General features: G+C 43.1%; 1 protein-coding gene across 1 annotated transcript; it reads right to left on the bottom strand.

The window, feature by feature from the left end:
• Positions 1 to 2714: 2714 nt before the first annotated feature.
• PKD2L2 (polycystin 2 like 2, transient receptor potential cation channel) lies at positions 2715 to 15206 on the bottom strand. Its single transcript, XM_085312678.1, has 13 exons — positions 15161 to 15206; positions 14798 to 14905; positions 14365 to 14498; positions 12846 to 13102; positions 11768 to 11989; positions 10908 to 11136; positions 10198 to 10368; positions 8487 to 8668; positions 6928 to 7048; positions 6007 to 6107; positions 4388 to 4469; positions 3292 to 3413; positions 2715 to 2796 (listed from the first exon to the last, which is right to left on the bottom strand). Exons 1-13 carry the CDS (start codon positions 15204 to 15206, stop codon positions 2715 to 2717), a joined length of 1857 nt encoding a protein of 618 aa, XP_085168804.1.
• Between the last annotated feature and the right edge of the window lie 893 nt (positions 15207 to 16099).

Below are 16099 nucleotides of genomic sequence, written 5' to 3'. Positions count from 1 at the left end.
TGCGCACAATCTTGTAAGCACAGGAGGATGCTTTTCATCTGGACCAAACTGATTTTTTATTGTATGTTTGTATAATACCATAAGAAAGGTGATTATGTAGTCTTTCAAACCAGCTACTCTGTTGTATTTTCTGTGACTGCTTTTCTCTTCAGTGTGAGGCCTGGCAGAGGACAGAAAAATTCCTGAATGTGGAGAGTCTGTGAATGTATGAGGATGTGCAGGTAAGTGGGAAGAGACAGGGAATAAAAATTAGGAAGGGTGAGTGAGAAAGCAGTCTTCAATGTATTCTTTAGGGTGGGACAGAATAACCTTCCCTCTGATCAGTGAACACTAGCTTGTGTACATGGCAAGAGTGAATGTTGATTCCAAGATACTTGCATGCGCAAGCTCAGATGTGTGGCTTTCCTCTAAAGATGGGGGAAGAAATAAACATGGTGTTAGYAGACTTGAAGAATGACCAAGGTCTTGCTACAGAGCTGTTGTCCAGTCCTCTATGGTTATTTACTTGGTGAAGCTTGCTGTAGTCAAGATGTTAAGACGACAAAAATTTTCAAACAGTGAATTGGTAGAAGCTGCTTAAAATCCATGTGTTCTTCAACAGTGAAGAAAGACTTTAATGAAGGAAAACTACCCACTGTTGAAGGTGGTTAATCAAAGTCGATGAGATACAGTTGGGGGAGGGAAGCAAAAATTCAAGGATATTTTCTTGCCTAAGAACCTGAGAGAGCACAAAGCTATAGTATTCCAAGTCCTACCTTTCTAAAGAGTTTTTCCTGGGCTGCGGTTTGAGTGCAGGGCTAGGGCCTTGCCAGGCAAGGCTATAGAGAGAGTCTCCTGTGGTCTGGAAGAGTAGAGCAAGGATGAGAAGTGCTTGGAAGCTCTTCCACAAAATCCTGGGTAAATAGCTGTGGATAAAAATTTCAAGATGTCTTTGTATCAGAATAATTGTTCAGGGGGAAAAAAATTAAGAGATGTTACAGACAACACCTCTGCTTTCCTGCATGTCAGGCTATTTAGGAATTAAGGTAAAGAGATAACCTGTGATCAAGGTTTTCTGGATTAAGTGTCCAGCGATACTGCATAGCAATGAGAGCCCTTTGAAACAGAAGGGAAGAGGTGGCTTTRTTTTTAACTGGTCCCTCTCAAAAGTGAAAGGATGTCTGGCCAGGAGGCCAAAGTACCAAATCACTGAACACGGGTAACACGTTCTCCTTGTGTCTTCAGTTGCCTGCCTAATCCCTTCTCCTTGGTACAGCTCCTGCACAGTGGGATTAGACAGAGAGACTGGAGCCCGTGTAGTACCTTGACAGTACTCTGCAGGACAGAACTAAGGCTTTGTAATACTATAAGTCCTTCTAGGGTTTATACCTGYTTCAGAGTGTTTTGGAGGCTGGGAGTTGTGTCACACACTGAGATGTACAGCAGCAGAACTTGGGTGGGGCAGAGGCTGGTGCCTGGGTGGACTGGGTGCAGGCTGGGTGTTGCAGCTGGYGATGGCCCTGTGTTTTCTCATGGTGTGCTCAGATGGCATTTGGACGCGTGTTTTATTTCTTCCTGTGTCTCAGCTGCAGCAAAGAACAAATAATGGCTAGATATGAGCAGATTGTTTCTGGTCTGGACACAACACCTAGTTTATCTTCTGTTGTTTCCAGGAATAAATGAGGCAGTGAGGGAAACCTTGTGTGTGGGTCTTTGTTCTAGCAAAATAGCTGGCCCACAAAGTAATGATCATCCTTCCTGTGAATCCTTCCGTGTTTTGAAAGGAGGCTTATTCTTTAAAACCGTACAATCTAATGCCTTGTGGCTGTGCAGCTTACGCATGACTGGGTACTGTGCTGGCAGAGATGAAAACCTGGGTTTAGGTTGTGGCAGAGCAAAGAAGCACGAGCTGCGCTGCCCCACTTGCGTACCTGACACAAAACCCTCCTGACCCCAGGAATGCCTAGTGTCTCTGGGGAAATGGGTATAAATGGATTTAGGAATAAAAAGGGCACGTTCTCAGAACTCATATTGGTGTAGAGATGAAGCGAACTGCCCTCTAGTGGTTGTAGTTATTAAGACTTAGGCAAAAAAAAAAAAAAAAAAAAAAAAAATCCTGGAAGAGGAATCAGATTTTCTTTTTTTTTTTTTTTTTCCCCTGGAGGTATAACCTGTCTTACAAAGAACAGAACAAAAATTGTTTAAAAATAACTATTAGCACTTGCAACAGATGCACTAGCAAAAAAACCTCAATATGTAGAAGTCTGGGCTAATGAACCACGTTCTGGACTCTAGTTAGTAATTAAGGATTGTGTTAAACCAGATTGGGCCAGAAATTGAGAGAGGGGAACAGAGCAGGCCCAGGAAGCTGCCATTGCTCATGATCTGCCCTCCTGGTTTCAAGAGCAGCTGTATCAGTGCTCCCCAAAGGAGGCTGCAGAGTAAATGTCACTCAGGCATTTGTAGAGATTTCTACCCAGCACTCTGGCAAAAGTGGTGAGTTTTTTTCAGAGCTGAAAAACCACCTGAAACTTGCACGGAAAATACTGGGAAGCAACAACACTATGTTTTTATTGGGGTTCCTGCTTCCTTATCCAGAAATAGAAAAGTAGGGGAGAAGAACTGCTTTTTCTTGCTTTCGAATTTCAATTGTGTGAAGAATAAGGCCATCTCTCTCTCTCCAGATGAGCTCATCCATTTTACCTTGTGACCTTGTCTGAAGTGACCTTCATCTGTTACTTTTTCTTCATAATTCTACTGAGTTTCCTGTTAACATCATCTAATTCCTTTTCCAGCTCAGCTGTATACCTGAAAAGTCTAGGACACAAAAATACAGTAAGAAATCCTTGAGATAAGGCTTCCCTTAAACTTCTATTTGTAAGCCTTTCTGTTTGCTCGTTTGAACTGTGGCAGCTCCCAAAAGTCTAGTTCTGAACTACTCCCTTCTCAAACATAAAGGTTTTACAGCTTATCTGCCTCTGTGGGCAGGCACAAGGGGATGTGCTGGAAAAAGTGAAAATATTTTAAAATTTTGATCCCACCTCATTTTTTTGACTAATGTCCTTGCAAGCTGCTTTACTAAATATCTTTTCTGCTTCCACCTTCTCTTTCTCAGGCCAGTCACTGTCAAACAGTGTAAAAGCACTTCAAATAATCTCTTAAAATTACTGATTTTGTAATTTCTGACTTTTCATCTCCTGTGTCTCAAATTGCCGCTCTATAATGCTTTAGGTAATCCAAGTCAGGGCTGCTGCAGTCTGCAGTCACCTGGGGTTGGGGAGAGGGAGAGCAAGAACAAACTCAGACACTTACTGCTGAAGTTGTTCAGGGGAGATAGAGCTCTGAGACGTGACAGAGCCGAAGTCCTCCATAGATGGATGCTTCTGACGGAAATTCTCCTTCTGTTTCTGTAGCTGTGACAGCTTTGGGTAGTTCTACTCAACAGCAGAGGGATTAGGAAGTAAAATAAAAACAAAAAACAGCACCGAAAAAGCCAGTCTGGCTTACTTGGATACCTGCTACACTCTCACGCAGAAAGACATGGGGGAAAAAAACATGCTCTCTTCTCTATCTGAAAGTACATTTTACTTCTGAGCCTTCCAAAAAGAAAGGATGCAAGAATAAATGTTTCTCTTCAGAGTTGAGAGAGATTGCAAACATTCTGTGTGGAGTAGTGCTTATGGCTACCTATGACTTCTTTTCTCCTTTGTTGAAGCGTATTTTTTTTTAACTGCTGTTTCAGAAGTATTTGCACTGGGTTAGCTCGGATTATGGGTTTACCAAGGTCTGGTAGGAATTTTCCTTTTTTTTTTTTTTTTTAAAAAAAAAAGGAAAAAAAAAGTATTTTTTCTCCCTGCTGCAAATAGGTTTTATGACCCAAAAGGCTGCTTGAAAACATATTTTGTTTTCCATGCATCTATTTAACATTTGGGCAAAAGTCTAGCTCACAACTTTATCACTGCTATGCCACATGGACCCCAACCTGCTGCCAACTCTGCTCTCATATTGTATGACCTTGTCTGAGCAGAGCCTGGACACCCTTTCATTTGAACTTTGGGGTATAATTAGTGATTGTTTATTTTTAGGTCTAGCTTCAATGCTATTCCTATGATGTTAAAATTAGTATTCTGTGGAGAAATAGTTTTTGTAAGTAAGGGTAGGTACAACTGTGACTCCTTTTGTACTCAACTTTTGAAATATAATCAGCAATTTCTAAGAAGGGGAAAGAATAAAGCCTACCTTTGCGTCAGCAGTGCTCTCTTTGGAAAGCCTAGGAATGTCTTTTCTTGTAGTGGCTGATTCCGTGCTTGTTGTTCACACAAACAGAAATCCTGTGAGAATAGGTGTGTGCCCAGTGCAGGGAGCAACAGCAAACTCTGAATCCCGGGCTGAGATCCTACCTTTTCACACTCCCCAGGCTCTTTTCTTCTGGATTTATGTCAGTCTCTGATTTCTTCAACTTAAGCTTGACGAGGGCCTTATTGAACATAGACAAGGAAAGCAGAGCATGTTAAGTGAGCAGTGTGTTTAGCCAGAGACACTTCTGCACAAACAGTGACTTGAAGGTGAGGAGCAGACTGTCAGCATGACGCTGTGGCAATCGAGTACAATTCCTACCAGTCTTGCTGCCTTCTTGGCTCCCATTTATTCAGCTCAGTGAAGTTACTCTGCTCTCAGATTTGTCATGAAATTCTTGAAGGTAGTATCTGAGCAAATCCAGTATGGATTTTGACTTTTCTGGCACTTAGTCTTGCAGTAGTTTAGGATTAGTGAGGGGCTGAGCTTGAGGAGGGGAATGTAAGCCGTACTGTTGCTGGCCAGGGACTCCCAACCCCCTTCCCTCGCAAAAGCTGTGCTGTGCAGAAGCAATGTAACTTGTGTCTATGTGATGCATGTAAACCTGCAGTAAAAATTTCAAGCAGATAAAGCTGCCAGCCTTCCTCTGCAGTCAGCAATGTAGGCAGACCTGCAAAAACACTGTCTGAACATACAGGTGTCTCAAGTCCCATATTTATCTCACTAGTGATGCCATATTCCCCAGCGAAAGTCTGACCTCTAGGTGGAGGGGCTGACTTGTCCCAGCAACAGAGCTACGTGCACTCTCCTTGGCGCAAATGTTTGGTGGGAAAGGAGGAAGTTGTAATTTCAAGCAGAACTGAAAAGTTACTGAAAGGTTTGTTCTCCCATTGTGTGCCTTTCTGGCACATAAAATGCCCTGAACTTGGTGGGATTTTAAGGTTAGACAGTTCTGCTTGTTTAGTCTTCCCAGATTTTCTTAGAAGCCTATTTGGAAATTTCCAAGCCTTTAACTGAAGAGGCAAGGCTGAAAAAGCTGGATGAAAGAATAAAAATTAAGCTATAATGGCAATAAAATCCTAAAATTTGTGTAGCTACTCTCTCTCTCTATCACCCTCTTCTTTCCTCTCCAGCTGCACTTTTCCCTTGGTCTGCATTTAGAAGCCTACATCAGCTGCCTGACTCGAGCAGTGTGATGATCCCCTTTCCCTGGCCTTCTCTCACAGCTACACCAGTGCAAGCAGACTGTTACCTTTTCCATAGCAGTACATGTAACCCTGGATTATACCCCCAAAATGGAGCCAAAGGCTCCCTTTTGGTGCGGGGCCCTTTGTTTCAGTTATTCTGTCAATAACCCTGAACTTGTGTGCAGTGACCCTTACTTTCTCAATTTGGAGGGGCAGCAGTGGCAAACTCTAAAGAAAAGTTGATGAGAGGATATATCACAAACCAGGCTGGGCTTACAGATGGCTTTTGAAAGGGTGAGATAAAGGCAGGCTCCTTGCATCCTGAATTCCTATGCTACTTAAAAAGTTAATACCCATTGTAAGTTCCTACAGGCTTTATAGAGGGATGTCTACATTTGTCGTAAAATTATTAAAAGAAAAAAAAAAAACCAAACAAACACTGGGCATTCCTAAATGCCAATTTAAGTTTCTTCACTAGTGATACAGCAACAGAATTCCTCCTATCTTGAATTAAAGGAGGTAGTTACAGAAGCGTGTACTTACCCGTCTAATGAGGTCACTGATTGCAAAATCTTCACTTGGTATCGCTGCAAAATCTGCTTTGACTTCTGAATAGGTGTCATTTATAATAGCCAAAAACATGTTCTGCATAGGAAGGATGCACTTAGTTATTTTCTCTGCAAATTGTATTTGTATTATGCTGGATCTATGATTATACTTGGGGCTGTTCGATGCTAGGGCATGTGACTAATAGAACTGAAGAGCTTTGCTGAGTGCAGATGTTTCCAGATGTGGTTAAATTCTGTGTTAATTTTGCAGTTTTAGAGACTATTTCTGGAGAGGAACAGCTTGGTTATTTCATGTCTGCAGAACAAACGGAAAGGTCCGTTCTCTTGGAGGTGACAGCCCTCGCATCATATACATGCGCCTTTCCCAGGTGGTGTTTCAATCTGAACTAATGAAAACACCAACCCAAACAGTTGTACATAAGTGCACTTAGAGTCCCACTCAAGTCTCATTTTAACCTCCCTACCTGACGAGGCTGAAGTTGTGCAGTTTCTAAGAGCTCCTGGTTAAGTTTTTAGAAATGAGAATCTGGAGAAATGGGTGCTGCATGAGAGTGCAAGGTGCAACAAGGTTGTTCCATGGTGCAAGAGACACTTTGGTGGCTGTTTGGAGAAAGGGAGACCTGGGAACCGGATTAACCCGGTGCTGGTGCGCCAGTGGGTCAGACTACCTCAGATACAGCACCTCTCCAATGCTGCTGTATAACTTCTGGTGCTAAAGAGCTCAAGCTGTCTCTGTCTCCCCGGGTGTAGTGAGGGGCTGCTGGGCAAGCCAGTATTACAGGCACAACTTTCTTCTTATGAGGGAAATGCTTCCTCAGGGCACTATACAACAGGAGACAGCAGTATGTCTCTGCTGCTTATGAAAAAGTTTAAGTGCTTGTTAGGAGGACACCTACCAGCAACACGAAGAACACAAAGAACACAAATGTGATGAAGTAAATAGGCCCAAGGATGCTGTTTGCTTCTTCTATAGTTGCAAAATTAAAATCTCCCAGTACAATACGAAACTGCGTAAAGCTGGGAGTAAAAAGATGAGAATGATGTGACTGTTTCGCTTTTCTTATAGAGCGGTATTTTAAGCATTACAAAACAAAGAAACAGATTGAATACAACTGAAAGACTGATTCACCATTACCTTAGTCACTGAAATCAACAGATAAACCACTGTAGCATRGTAAATTGGGCATTCAGAATATATATGAGAATTTGAAAGTACACAGGACTTTTAAAATGTTTTATAGGAGAACAGAAGATACTTTCATTGAGATAAACCCCTCGGTATTTTTTTTTAATTATTTCCCTTTTGTTCTAGATCCAGGATCCCACATCATCTGTTAGTGCAGAAGGTAATGGCTTAGGTTCCTGCGTTGGGGATTTTATTCCTATGTAAGACAAATAGGCATTTCTTTATTCCTTTGTATTAGAGCCTCTTAGAACTATGTCATATCCAAATGGATCCAAAATGAGAGATAATTTTATGTTCTAAGAGTGCATTTTTACATTAAAAAAGCTGCTGTCAATCTGGTAAATTTAAGAAATCTCTCTAAATTTTTGACATACTGTATTGAGCGCTAGACTTATCCAGGGGAATGGACAGAGCTGCAGTTTGATGTAATGGCTAAAAACATTGAAAATGGTGTTGGGAAAGCCCAGGACAAATGCTCCCTCACTCCATTCCGAAGTTTGCACCTGCCACACAGAGCATGACCCAGAGAGAAGGTGCAGGGAGAAAAGCAGTGCCAAGATTATGCTAAATGCAGAGTGCTTTTCTGATTAAGCCATGTACTAGAACAGGGTGCACAAGGGTAATGACAGGTAGGAGTTGTTGCAAGGTGCAACAAGCCCTGTTCCAAGTGCCAGCTGGAACTGATCTGATGCTGTTGCTACAGTGAGTGGCTGAAAAATTTTAGGGGAGAAAGCAAGATTGCTCAAACCCCATCTGCAAGCAATCTCAGCTGTGCAGCTGAATGTTTCTTTAAAAGAGCTATAATTCCTGCATGCAAAGATGGCCAGTCTGTGCTCTGAGCCACTTGGGTGTCTCAAGCAGTTTCCACCGCGGTTTGCATGCTCATAGCTGTATCACACACCCAGCAGCAGGTCTGCTGGGTAGTTTCAAGCTCTTGCTTTCAAAGAGGCAAAGCAGAATACCTCACTTCCAGAGGTCTGGCTACATGCTCTGTCCTGCAAAGTTGTGTTGAGAGTCTGGGGGGATGGTGATGTCCCTTGGGTGAACTGCACCTGAGCTTTGCCTCTCTGAGCTGTTTACTGTATATGTTGTGTSTTCTGTGCATATGATGGCTTTGGTAAACAGCTCCTAGGGCAAACAATGTTGGTTTTGCTCTGTAAATTGGGCTTAAGGAGTTGGAGGCTTGTACTCTGAGTTCTGCTTAGGTGAGACTGTTTGGACCTTCAGCAACTGGGGTCTTTGTATCAAAACGTTTAGAAAGTTGCATACATGCAGTTTTGAAAAGTGGAAAACTCATCAACTTGTGACCCAAAGACCAGGTAGCCCAGCTGTGCATATGCAAAAAAAATGATAAAGAACATGATGGCAAATCCAATGATGTCCTTGGCACAGCGGGATAAAGTGGAGGACAGCTGAGTCATGGTTTTGTTAAAGCTTATGTATTTAAATATCTGCAAGAGAATAGAAAAAATTGTTATTAGGAGATCAAAATATACTGCATCATCTTAACAGAATTTCTGGAATGTCATCTGTAATCATAATTTGCAGGTTAAATCTTATCTGGAAACAAGTTGTGTGCCAGATATGTTACAGGTATGAATCTGGATGGAGCACTAGGCCTGGGTGTGTTTCTGGGGAAGAGGAGAGTTCTGCAGGGCAAATATGCTGAAGCTAATTGTGTGTGAACAGGTCCCTCCTGGTGCTGGGATATGTAATCTGCTCTGGCAGATGTGGATCTCCAGTCAAGGAGATGTACAAGACATACCACCTTCCTGCATCTGAGGATTCCCTGTGGGGCTGAGTTGGTAGGAAGCTGTCTCTTTTAATTTGACTCTAAAACAAGACCCGAACAAAATCACACTGTCCTTGTTCAATGACAGTTGTTAATTAGGAACACAGTTGTGCTACTACATTAATAGTAACCAGTTTGTGGGGGGATGATGCGGGGGAACATGAAGCTAGGGCAAAGAAGGGACACAACAAATAAGACTGTAACAGAACTGGTCAACAGCCAGCGCTCCCAAACTGCTTCTTCCTACAGCCTTGGCTTGGGAGGTGGAGGAAGGCCAAAGGCCTGTTTATTTTAAAAGGACATGACCCGGAGAGCAGAGATGGAGTATGTTTAAGTATGTGGGGTTTGATCTAAAGAGTGATCTCTTCTGGTAGATATGACCATTCTGTTTCCCAGCTGCTGTGTGCTGGGTGCTTTACAAACACTTAGGAGAGATGGCCCATAAGCAGCCCGGGCCTCAGCAGAGAATGCGGTTTCATCCAGTCCTTGGGAGTACTGAAGCCAAACCAAACTGGAGACTCTATTTGTATGTTGTGTGCAGGGGAAGGGATGCAGACCTCAGTCAGGGTCTGCAAGGTTTGGTAGATTAGAAGTAGTGGCATGCAAACATGCAGGACTGGTTTGGCCCCAGAGCACCTGGTTAGGAATAAAAGTAGCCTTTTATCTTAGAGAAGCTGGTTGCTCTGTCCTGAGACCTGCAAATCCATTTGCAAGGAAGAATGAAATTAAAGGGGTCCTGGCACAAAGCCATTTCTGAATCAAATTCAGACACATTTTGGCTTCCTCTGCAGTTAAAAACTACCTAGTGTTTTCATAGCTCTTAGCTATGTGAGCTATTACAGCTATGTCATCTGTATAGGTCAAGCTGTGACTGGGGTAATAGTGGGTCTAGGAAAAGACTGAGTCTGAGGAGGCTGTTTGGGCACAGTTATTTCCCAGCTGTTCCAAAGGAGACAGCTGTCCACACACAGAATTTTTTTTAGATAGGCTTGGAATTTGTGACCCATGTTTATGAGAATTCCCTAAACAATGAGATAATTTTAAACTCTTCTGGAATCTTATAAACAAAATTCCCTCTTTTAGGCCAGCCTTTGCAGTTCACCCTTAAAAAGGTAAGAGCAAATATTTATAATATGCTTAAAAACACTATGATTCTCAAGTACAGTAAAAGGCAGTAAGAGCCTATACCTTTATCCAAGCAAAGAAGACATTGACAGCAATCATGTTGTTGTAGTGGACTTGCCAGGATGCAAGAAAGTAAAAGTCTGGATACACAAATGAATTAGACAGCAGCTCTTCCATTAACAGGGACACTTCTACAGTGCGGTAGATATTGAAAGCAATGGCAAGGATAGATATCTGAAGGAAAGCAGAAGCCAGTGAAACTAAAGTTTAGTTACCTCCCTCTCTTCAGATTTGTCATTCTGCACAGGAAAGACTTTATTGATTTCAATAAGCTCTTGATTAGATTTAAAGAACCTGAGCTTACTAGGTACTTAGTCATAAACTTTTTATAGGATACTTTATTGGCCAAATTATTTGTAATTGTACTACACTAATGTTGGATTTGTAATATGTAATCTACTACATACATTCTAATTTTACTATGATAACCCTGTTCTGGGCTTGTGCCTCCCAGCTCTGCAAAGATTACAACTAAAGCTTAAAAGATGGACAAAGGATGGATAGGACATGAAGCCCCACATCAAGTTGACAGCAAGGCAGGAAAAGTGTTCAGGTGTTGTGAACTCCAGTGGGCCACATGGCCTCTTTAGTGTATTACAGCAGGTGACTGACTCTAACCAGGAAAAGATTTGGGCTGTTTTGGCTCATGGACTGGCTATCCTGTAGCACTCTAAATGGGCAAGCATAGAGGTAAGAGTTGACAGGCAGCTCACCACCACCAGCAGTATATTCAACCAGTTCCAGACACTTCTGAAATATTCTGTTTTCAGTTTTGTTATTTTTATAGCTTCCTGGATTATGAATGTGATGACAAAGAGGCAAAAGGTGATTTCACAAGAGGCCAGGAAGTAATCATAGTACGTGACGTATCTGAGGAGCTTCACGGAGTAGATATGTGAGGACGTGAGAACACCCCCAGTGGCAGGGAACTCTACCACCAACCTGGAAAAAATTGGGGACTGCTGTTAGTTACTATTACTCGAATATTCTAATATTAATTATTACTATGTTAGTAATACATAATTGGGCTGTAGTTAGGCCAAACACTTATGCAAAATGGGCAACTTGGTAACTCCTGGACCTCTAAGATCTTTTTATAAAGATAAAGCACAGTCCCCCATGAAGCCAGAACTACGTGGTAGGGAAACAGACAAAAATAAGAAGCTCTGAAGACACCTAAGTGATATTGTTTAGTTAAAAGTCTTTGAATAAACTGTTTCAGGAGAACAGCTATTCTCTGCTGTATCCTGAGTTTGCGACTCTGTCTTTTCCCTATGTTAGCTGACAACAGGACCAATAACCCAATCTTTGGCTTGCAAAGGGCTATGAAATTGATTCCAACAGACAACAACAACCTGTACAGACCAGAGACCACCTATTTAAAAGACTGGAGATGAAGGATCTGCACCAGCTCCCYGCACTACCTGGATTTCTGTATTTTTTAAAGAACTACCGTCTTGCCAACTGCTGCCTAACTGTGTATGCCAGAGGTGAATAGTCTTTCATTGTGTCCTTACGGAAGCACCATGCCTCAGTAAATCGGATTTCACATGTAATAAAAGTAAGAACTCACCTGATTATACAAAAAAGGTTTATGTTAGCRTTATACAGAGAGAAGTCGATAAACACAACCCTGGTGCCTCTAGTGAGCCAGCTGTTCTGCCGAAGAAACACCAGCTTCTCCACGCTCTCCTGCTTTGACTTGGGTAAGGTGAATATAAATCCTCCGTTGCTGTACAAACCTGCATACCCCCAGTACCAGGGAGATAAAGAGGAGATGGAGGCGTATTTCCATCTATCAGAAATGGGAAACAAAGCGACTCATCTTAAGGAAATGCGACTGAATTAARTTAATTTCTATAGAATTTCTTGTTAGTTCTTGTGTTCTATTSCATTCACAACCAACTTTTAGAGACACTTCTTTAAATAATTCTTTCCTCTACATCAAGTATGCACGAGACATATGGCCTTAAAATATTCCTATTTATTTTAATTATCTATTCAGTACATTCACAAAACAGCAGTTCCTTAAGAATCTTGATTTTGCCCAAAGTGGGCTAGGTGATTTATTACCTTATAGGTTTTACCTTATATATTACCTTTATAGGTTTTATGCAACATCTCTGGTTTGCACAGTTCATTGTTAATATGGCATGTCCACATGCTCTTTCACTGGGCTAAATCAATGCTAAATGCCYGTTTGGCTGTTTCCAGGGCACTTCAGCATGATACCAATTCATAAATATGTGACTTAAATTCAAGTCTCGTATAATTGAGCATTTCTCCAGAGATGTTAGTGGAGAGAGATCTATTAATATGTGCTTTTGCTGAACTGGGCTCACTGTTTCAGTTCTTCCTGCCCCTTCTCTATAAATTTTCCATGTCAAATTCCTGTCTATAATGTTGGCGCAAAACCAAATCCATGGATTGTCTCAATGTAAACAAGTGAAAAACTCAGCTCATAGCATATGYAGTCTTATGAACTCAAGAATAGTGGCATTAAGGAATTATTTATGTTGTATCAGTGGAGTTTTCAAAAACATTTCTGCGTTTGATGCTTGGTTCCAATTGAAAGTATTGTAATTTTGAAAAATSTCTTACATGTATACATCCAAAAGAAGCCACTAGAAAATCTGAAGCAGAATACTTACTCAGACCCGTTCTTTAGACCAAAAGCTGACTTGTCTTCAGCTCGATAGCGATATTTACCATAACACTCTTTTAAAAGAGTCTGGAAATATGGGTAGATGGAACAGGTGCCGTTGCGTACTTTTAGCTGGCGAATCTGGGCTACTCCTAACAGTAAATTCTCATAGTAAATATGGCTGCTGTTTTTCTGGATGGTTAATGTCATGTTGTTATACCATTTGTCCCAGTAGAGTCCATCCAAGAGGGGTCCTTCTGCAAACTGTATATACCAGCAAGGTTAAAGACTCCAAAGAAGATGAAAATACCACTATTGCCCAGTTCTTTCACATACAAATCTCTACAGGATTCTCAGGTTACCTATGGCTAGAGAGTCTTCACCTAGGACACAAGGAATGACCACTGATACCGTCTTATTTAAAAGGTACATTTGCATCTTTTTTTCTATGAGTCAGTTCTGTTCCCTGTGCAATTCTATCAGAGATTTGGAATAGGATTGTTCAGCTCAAGATGGTAGCACATATCTGGATTTTCATTGAAAATATAYGTCTCTGTTGATTTTTAAACAAATATGGTTGAACACATAAATGTTTGTTGTTCTGACACAATCTGTTTATTTATCATACTCTCTGAAGACTTGTTTTGAGATATGTACTTCTGAATGTGTTTTCAGTCATCTGAATCTAAATGAAGAAATATTTATTTCTGAAGGAGGGGGAAAAAATTCCTCCTTCCTGGGTGTTCTTTAGCTACAGATAAAGAGCACTACACTTGGGGATAATATTATTTAAAACAGCATACTTCTGTGGTTTGACACCATCTGATCGTGTATTACAACTGCTTCTAATACATCAGCATTTATATCATATTGCAAGGGCTTGCTATTTTATGAGTTACCAATACTCCACAGAACAGACATGATAAAAGGGAAACAGTTCCTCCAAATGAACTCTTATGACCAGAGATTTCCATTTTTAAGAGAAAGTAGGAGGAGAAACTTTGCTTTCCAAYGTCAGCTAGGCAATACCAGTAATTCTGGGGAATCTCTAGGAACTCACCTAGAGATACATATTTTGCAACCATCACTGAAATGTGGTTGGAAGGCTAATAGTATACCAGGTGAACCAAGATGGCAGGTTCTCCTGGCTGGCCCAGGGGAAACCACACCAACAGTGTATAAAAATTGTGTGTTTTTTTTAAATTGAAAATGAAAAGAACTGTAAACCCCAAATTTTTCTGTTTTGTTAAAGCCTAATAGAGTATCATGCAGCAGTTAATCAGCACATAATTCTTGGTTTATTCAAGCTCTCCATTAGAAGTTTCAATATTACTATTTGTCCCCAGATATATATTTTTTTTACACAAATATACTTTAAGAAGTTATTCAACTTTTTTCAGCTGTGGGGGTGCAACATTTAGCATGCAGATTTTAGGAGAACCAAGAGAAAGTGCTGCTTTGAACTAAYGCCAGGATCTTGCTCCCTTGCTTTCTCCCTACAAAAACATTTGCAATTAAAGCCTTACCTTCCAGAAATCAACTATGCTGCCAATACTCCTGAAAGTAATCCCACCTGCCTCGGGGGATGAGGTTTCCAGGAAGAGATGCGACATCACTTTGTTCAAGTAGTACATGTCTGTGCTTACCATTCCAAACGTCACTGGAAGGAAAAAAGGGGGATGCTTGTGAGCCGAAATGAGGGGATGACAACAGCTCCCAAACGTGTCGCGCCTTCTTCAGCCATCATTAACAGTCGTGCTACCAGAAAAACGCAGGCAGAGCAATTTTGACTTATAAATGACRCTTCTGGCTGGTGACAAGGGGAATTAAGGATTAAATAACTCTATCCCCCCCACCTCCAAGCACCGTTATATACTGGAAGACGTATAGCTCGTTCACTGCCAGACTGCAGATTAACCGCTTGCTGTTTGAAGTCGCCTGGTTCAGCTGTAGACTTACGGATGCAGAGATCTGTCAGGAAAACGATGTAGATGAGCAGCTCCCGCAGGGTGGTTTTCAGCTCCAGCTCTTTGCTGCAGCTGGGCCGCGGCTGCACGACGCTTACACCTGGGAGGGGAGGGAGGGAAAGGTGGCCATGAGGGTGCTGGCCCTCAAAAACCAGYGAGGCCGCAAGGCGCCGCCTGCCACGAGTCCGCTAGGGCCGTTAGTAATGTGCGGGGGGTGCCCGGAGGCGGCCGCCGCTCCGAGGGCGCCTCGCCCTGCCCGCGACGCCTGAGGCTCGGCACCGCTTTTGGGTCGCATTGCAAGTTTGCAGACCCGCGGGGAGCCCCGGTGAGGAGCCCTCCTTCCCCCGGGCCCCACCGGCGCCGCTGAGGCGCGGCTCCGGCGCGAGCAGCCGCGGCTCCATGGCGGCGCCTCCCGCCGCGTTCGAATCGCAACGGGCGGCGGCGCTTGGCGCCCGAGCGCGGGGCAGCAGCCGCCCGCCGCTGTGCGGGCCCCGGGCTTTACTTTTGTCGTCGTCGTTATTTCCTGGGGATCGATACCGAGGCTTTTCCGTCAGGAAGGCTGTTCCGGCCCGCAGCGCGGCTCCGTAAYGCCCGAGGCGACGCGCGCTTCCCGCCGCGGCACCGGGGCCTGCTCCGTTTGCGCGTGAGGGGGATTAAGCAATAAATTACAGTGTTGGGTCGCCACAGGGCTAAGCGTGGGGCCGGCTCCCTGCTTTGGGAAGTTCCCTTCTTGTGCGASGCTGCAGGGAAAAAGATTTTTATGTTGATGTAAGCGTTTGTTTCCCCGCGCTCGGGGCGGCCCTGCGGTGCAGGTGCTGCTGTTGTGCCCTTCCCAAGCTGTCTGGCRTCCCGAAAACGGGCTTTAGTCTGCGTTAGGTCAGCCCAAGCCAGCAACGCGYGCAGCCCGGAGGAGTTAATTCGGTGTCATTGCTAAATTGCTGGAGCAGAAGCACGGTGGCAGAGTCACCACGGGAGTTTGTTAGTTGGTGTTTGGGKTTTTGATTTATTGATAGAGCAGAGTGGCCTGAAGTGCAGACTTCGTTTCTTCTACAGCAAAAGCTAAAACTATCATCTAAGATGCTCTTGCGATTTGGTGACTYGCAGCAGCGTTGCTCTGCGCACTCACAGGAGAGCTCAGGCTAGCTCCAGCTTTGCGCGTTTTCCTTCAGCATCCGCAGCTTGAAGCGAGTAACCTGCAAAGAGCAGAGACTGGGTGGCTGGAGTTCGGCAAAATCAGGTTTTGSGTTTCTTGAGCAAGGTGGTTGCCAATAGCAGCACGCACGCTACCCGAATG

Source organism: Rhea americana, unplaced genomic scaffold, assembly GCF_003343005.1.
Source record: "Rhea americana isolate MKP2758 unplaced genomic scaffold, rheAme1 scaffold_37, whole genome shotgun sequence".
Lineage (NCBI taxonomy): Eukaryota > Metazoa > Chordata > Aves > Rheiformes > Rheidae > Rhea > Rhea americana.
The sequence above is the reverse complement of the archived record's forward strand: the minus strand, read 5'-3'. Positions and strand labels throughout refer to the sequence as shown.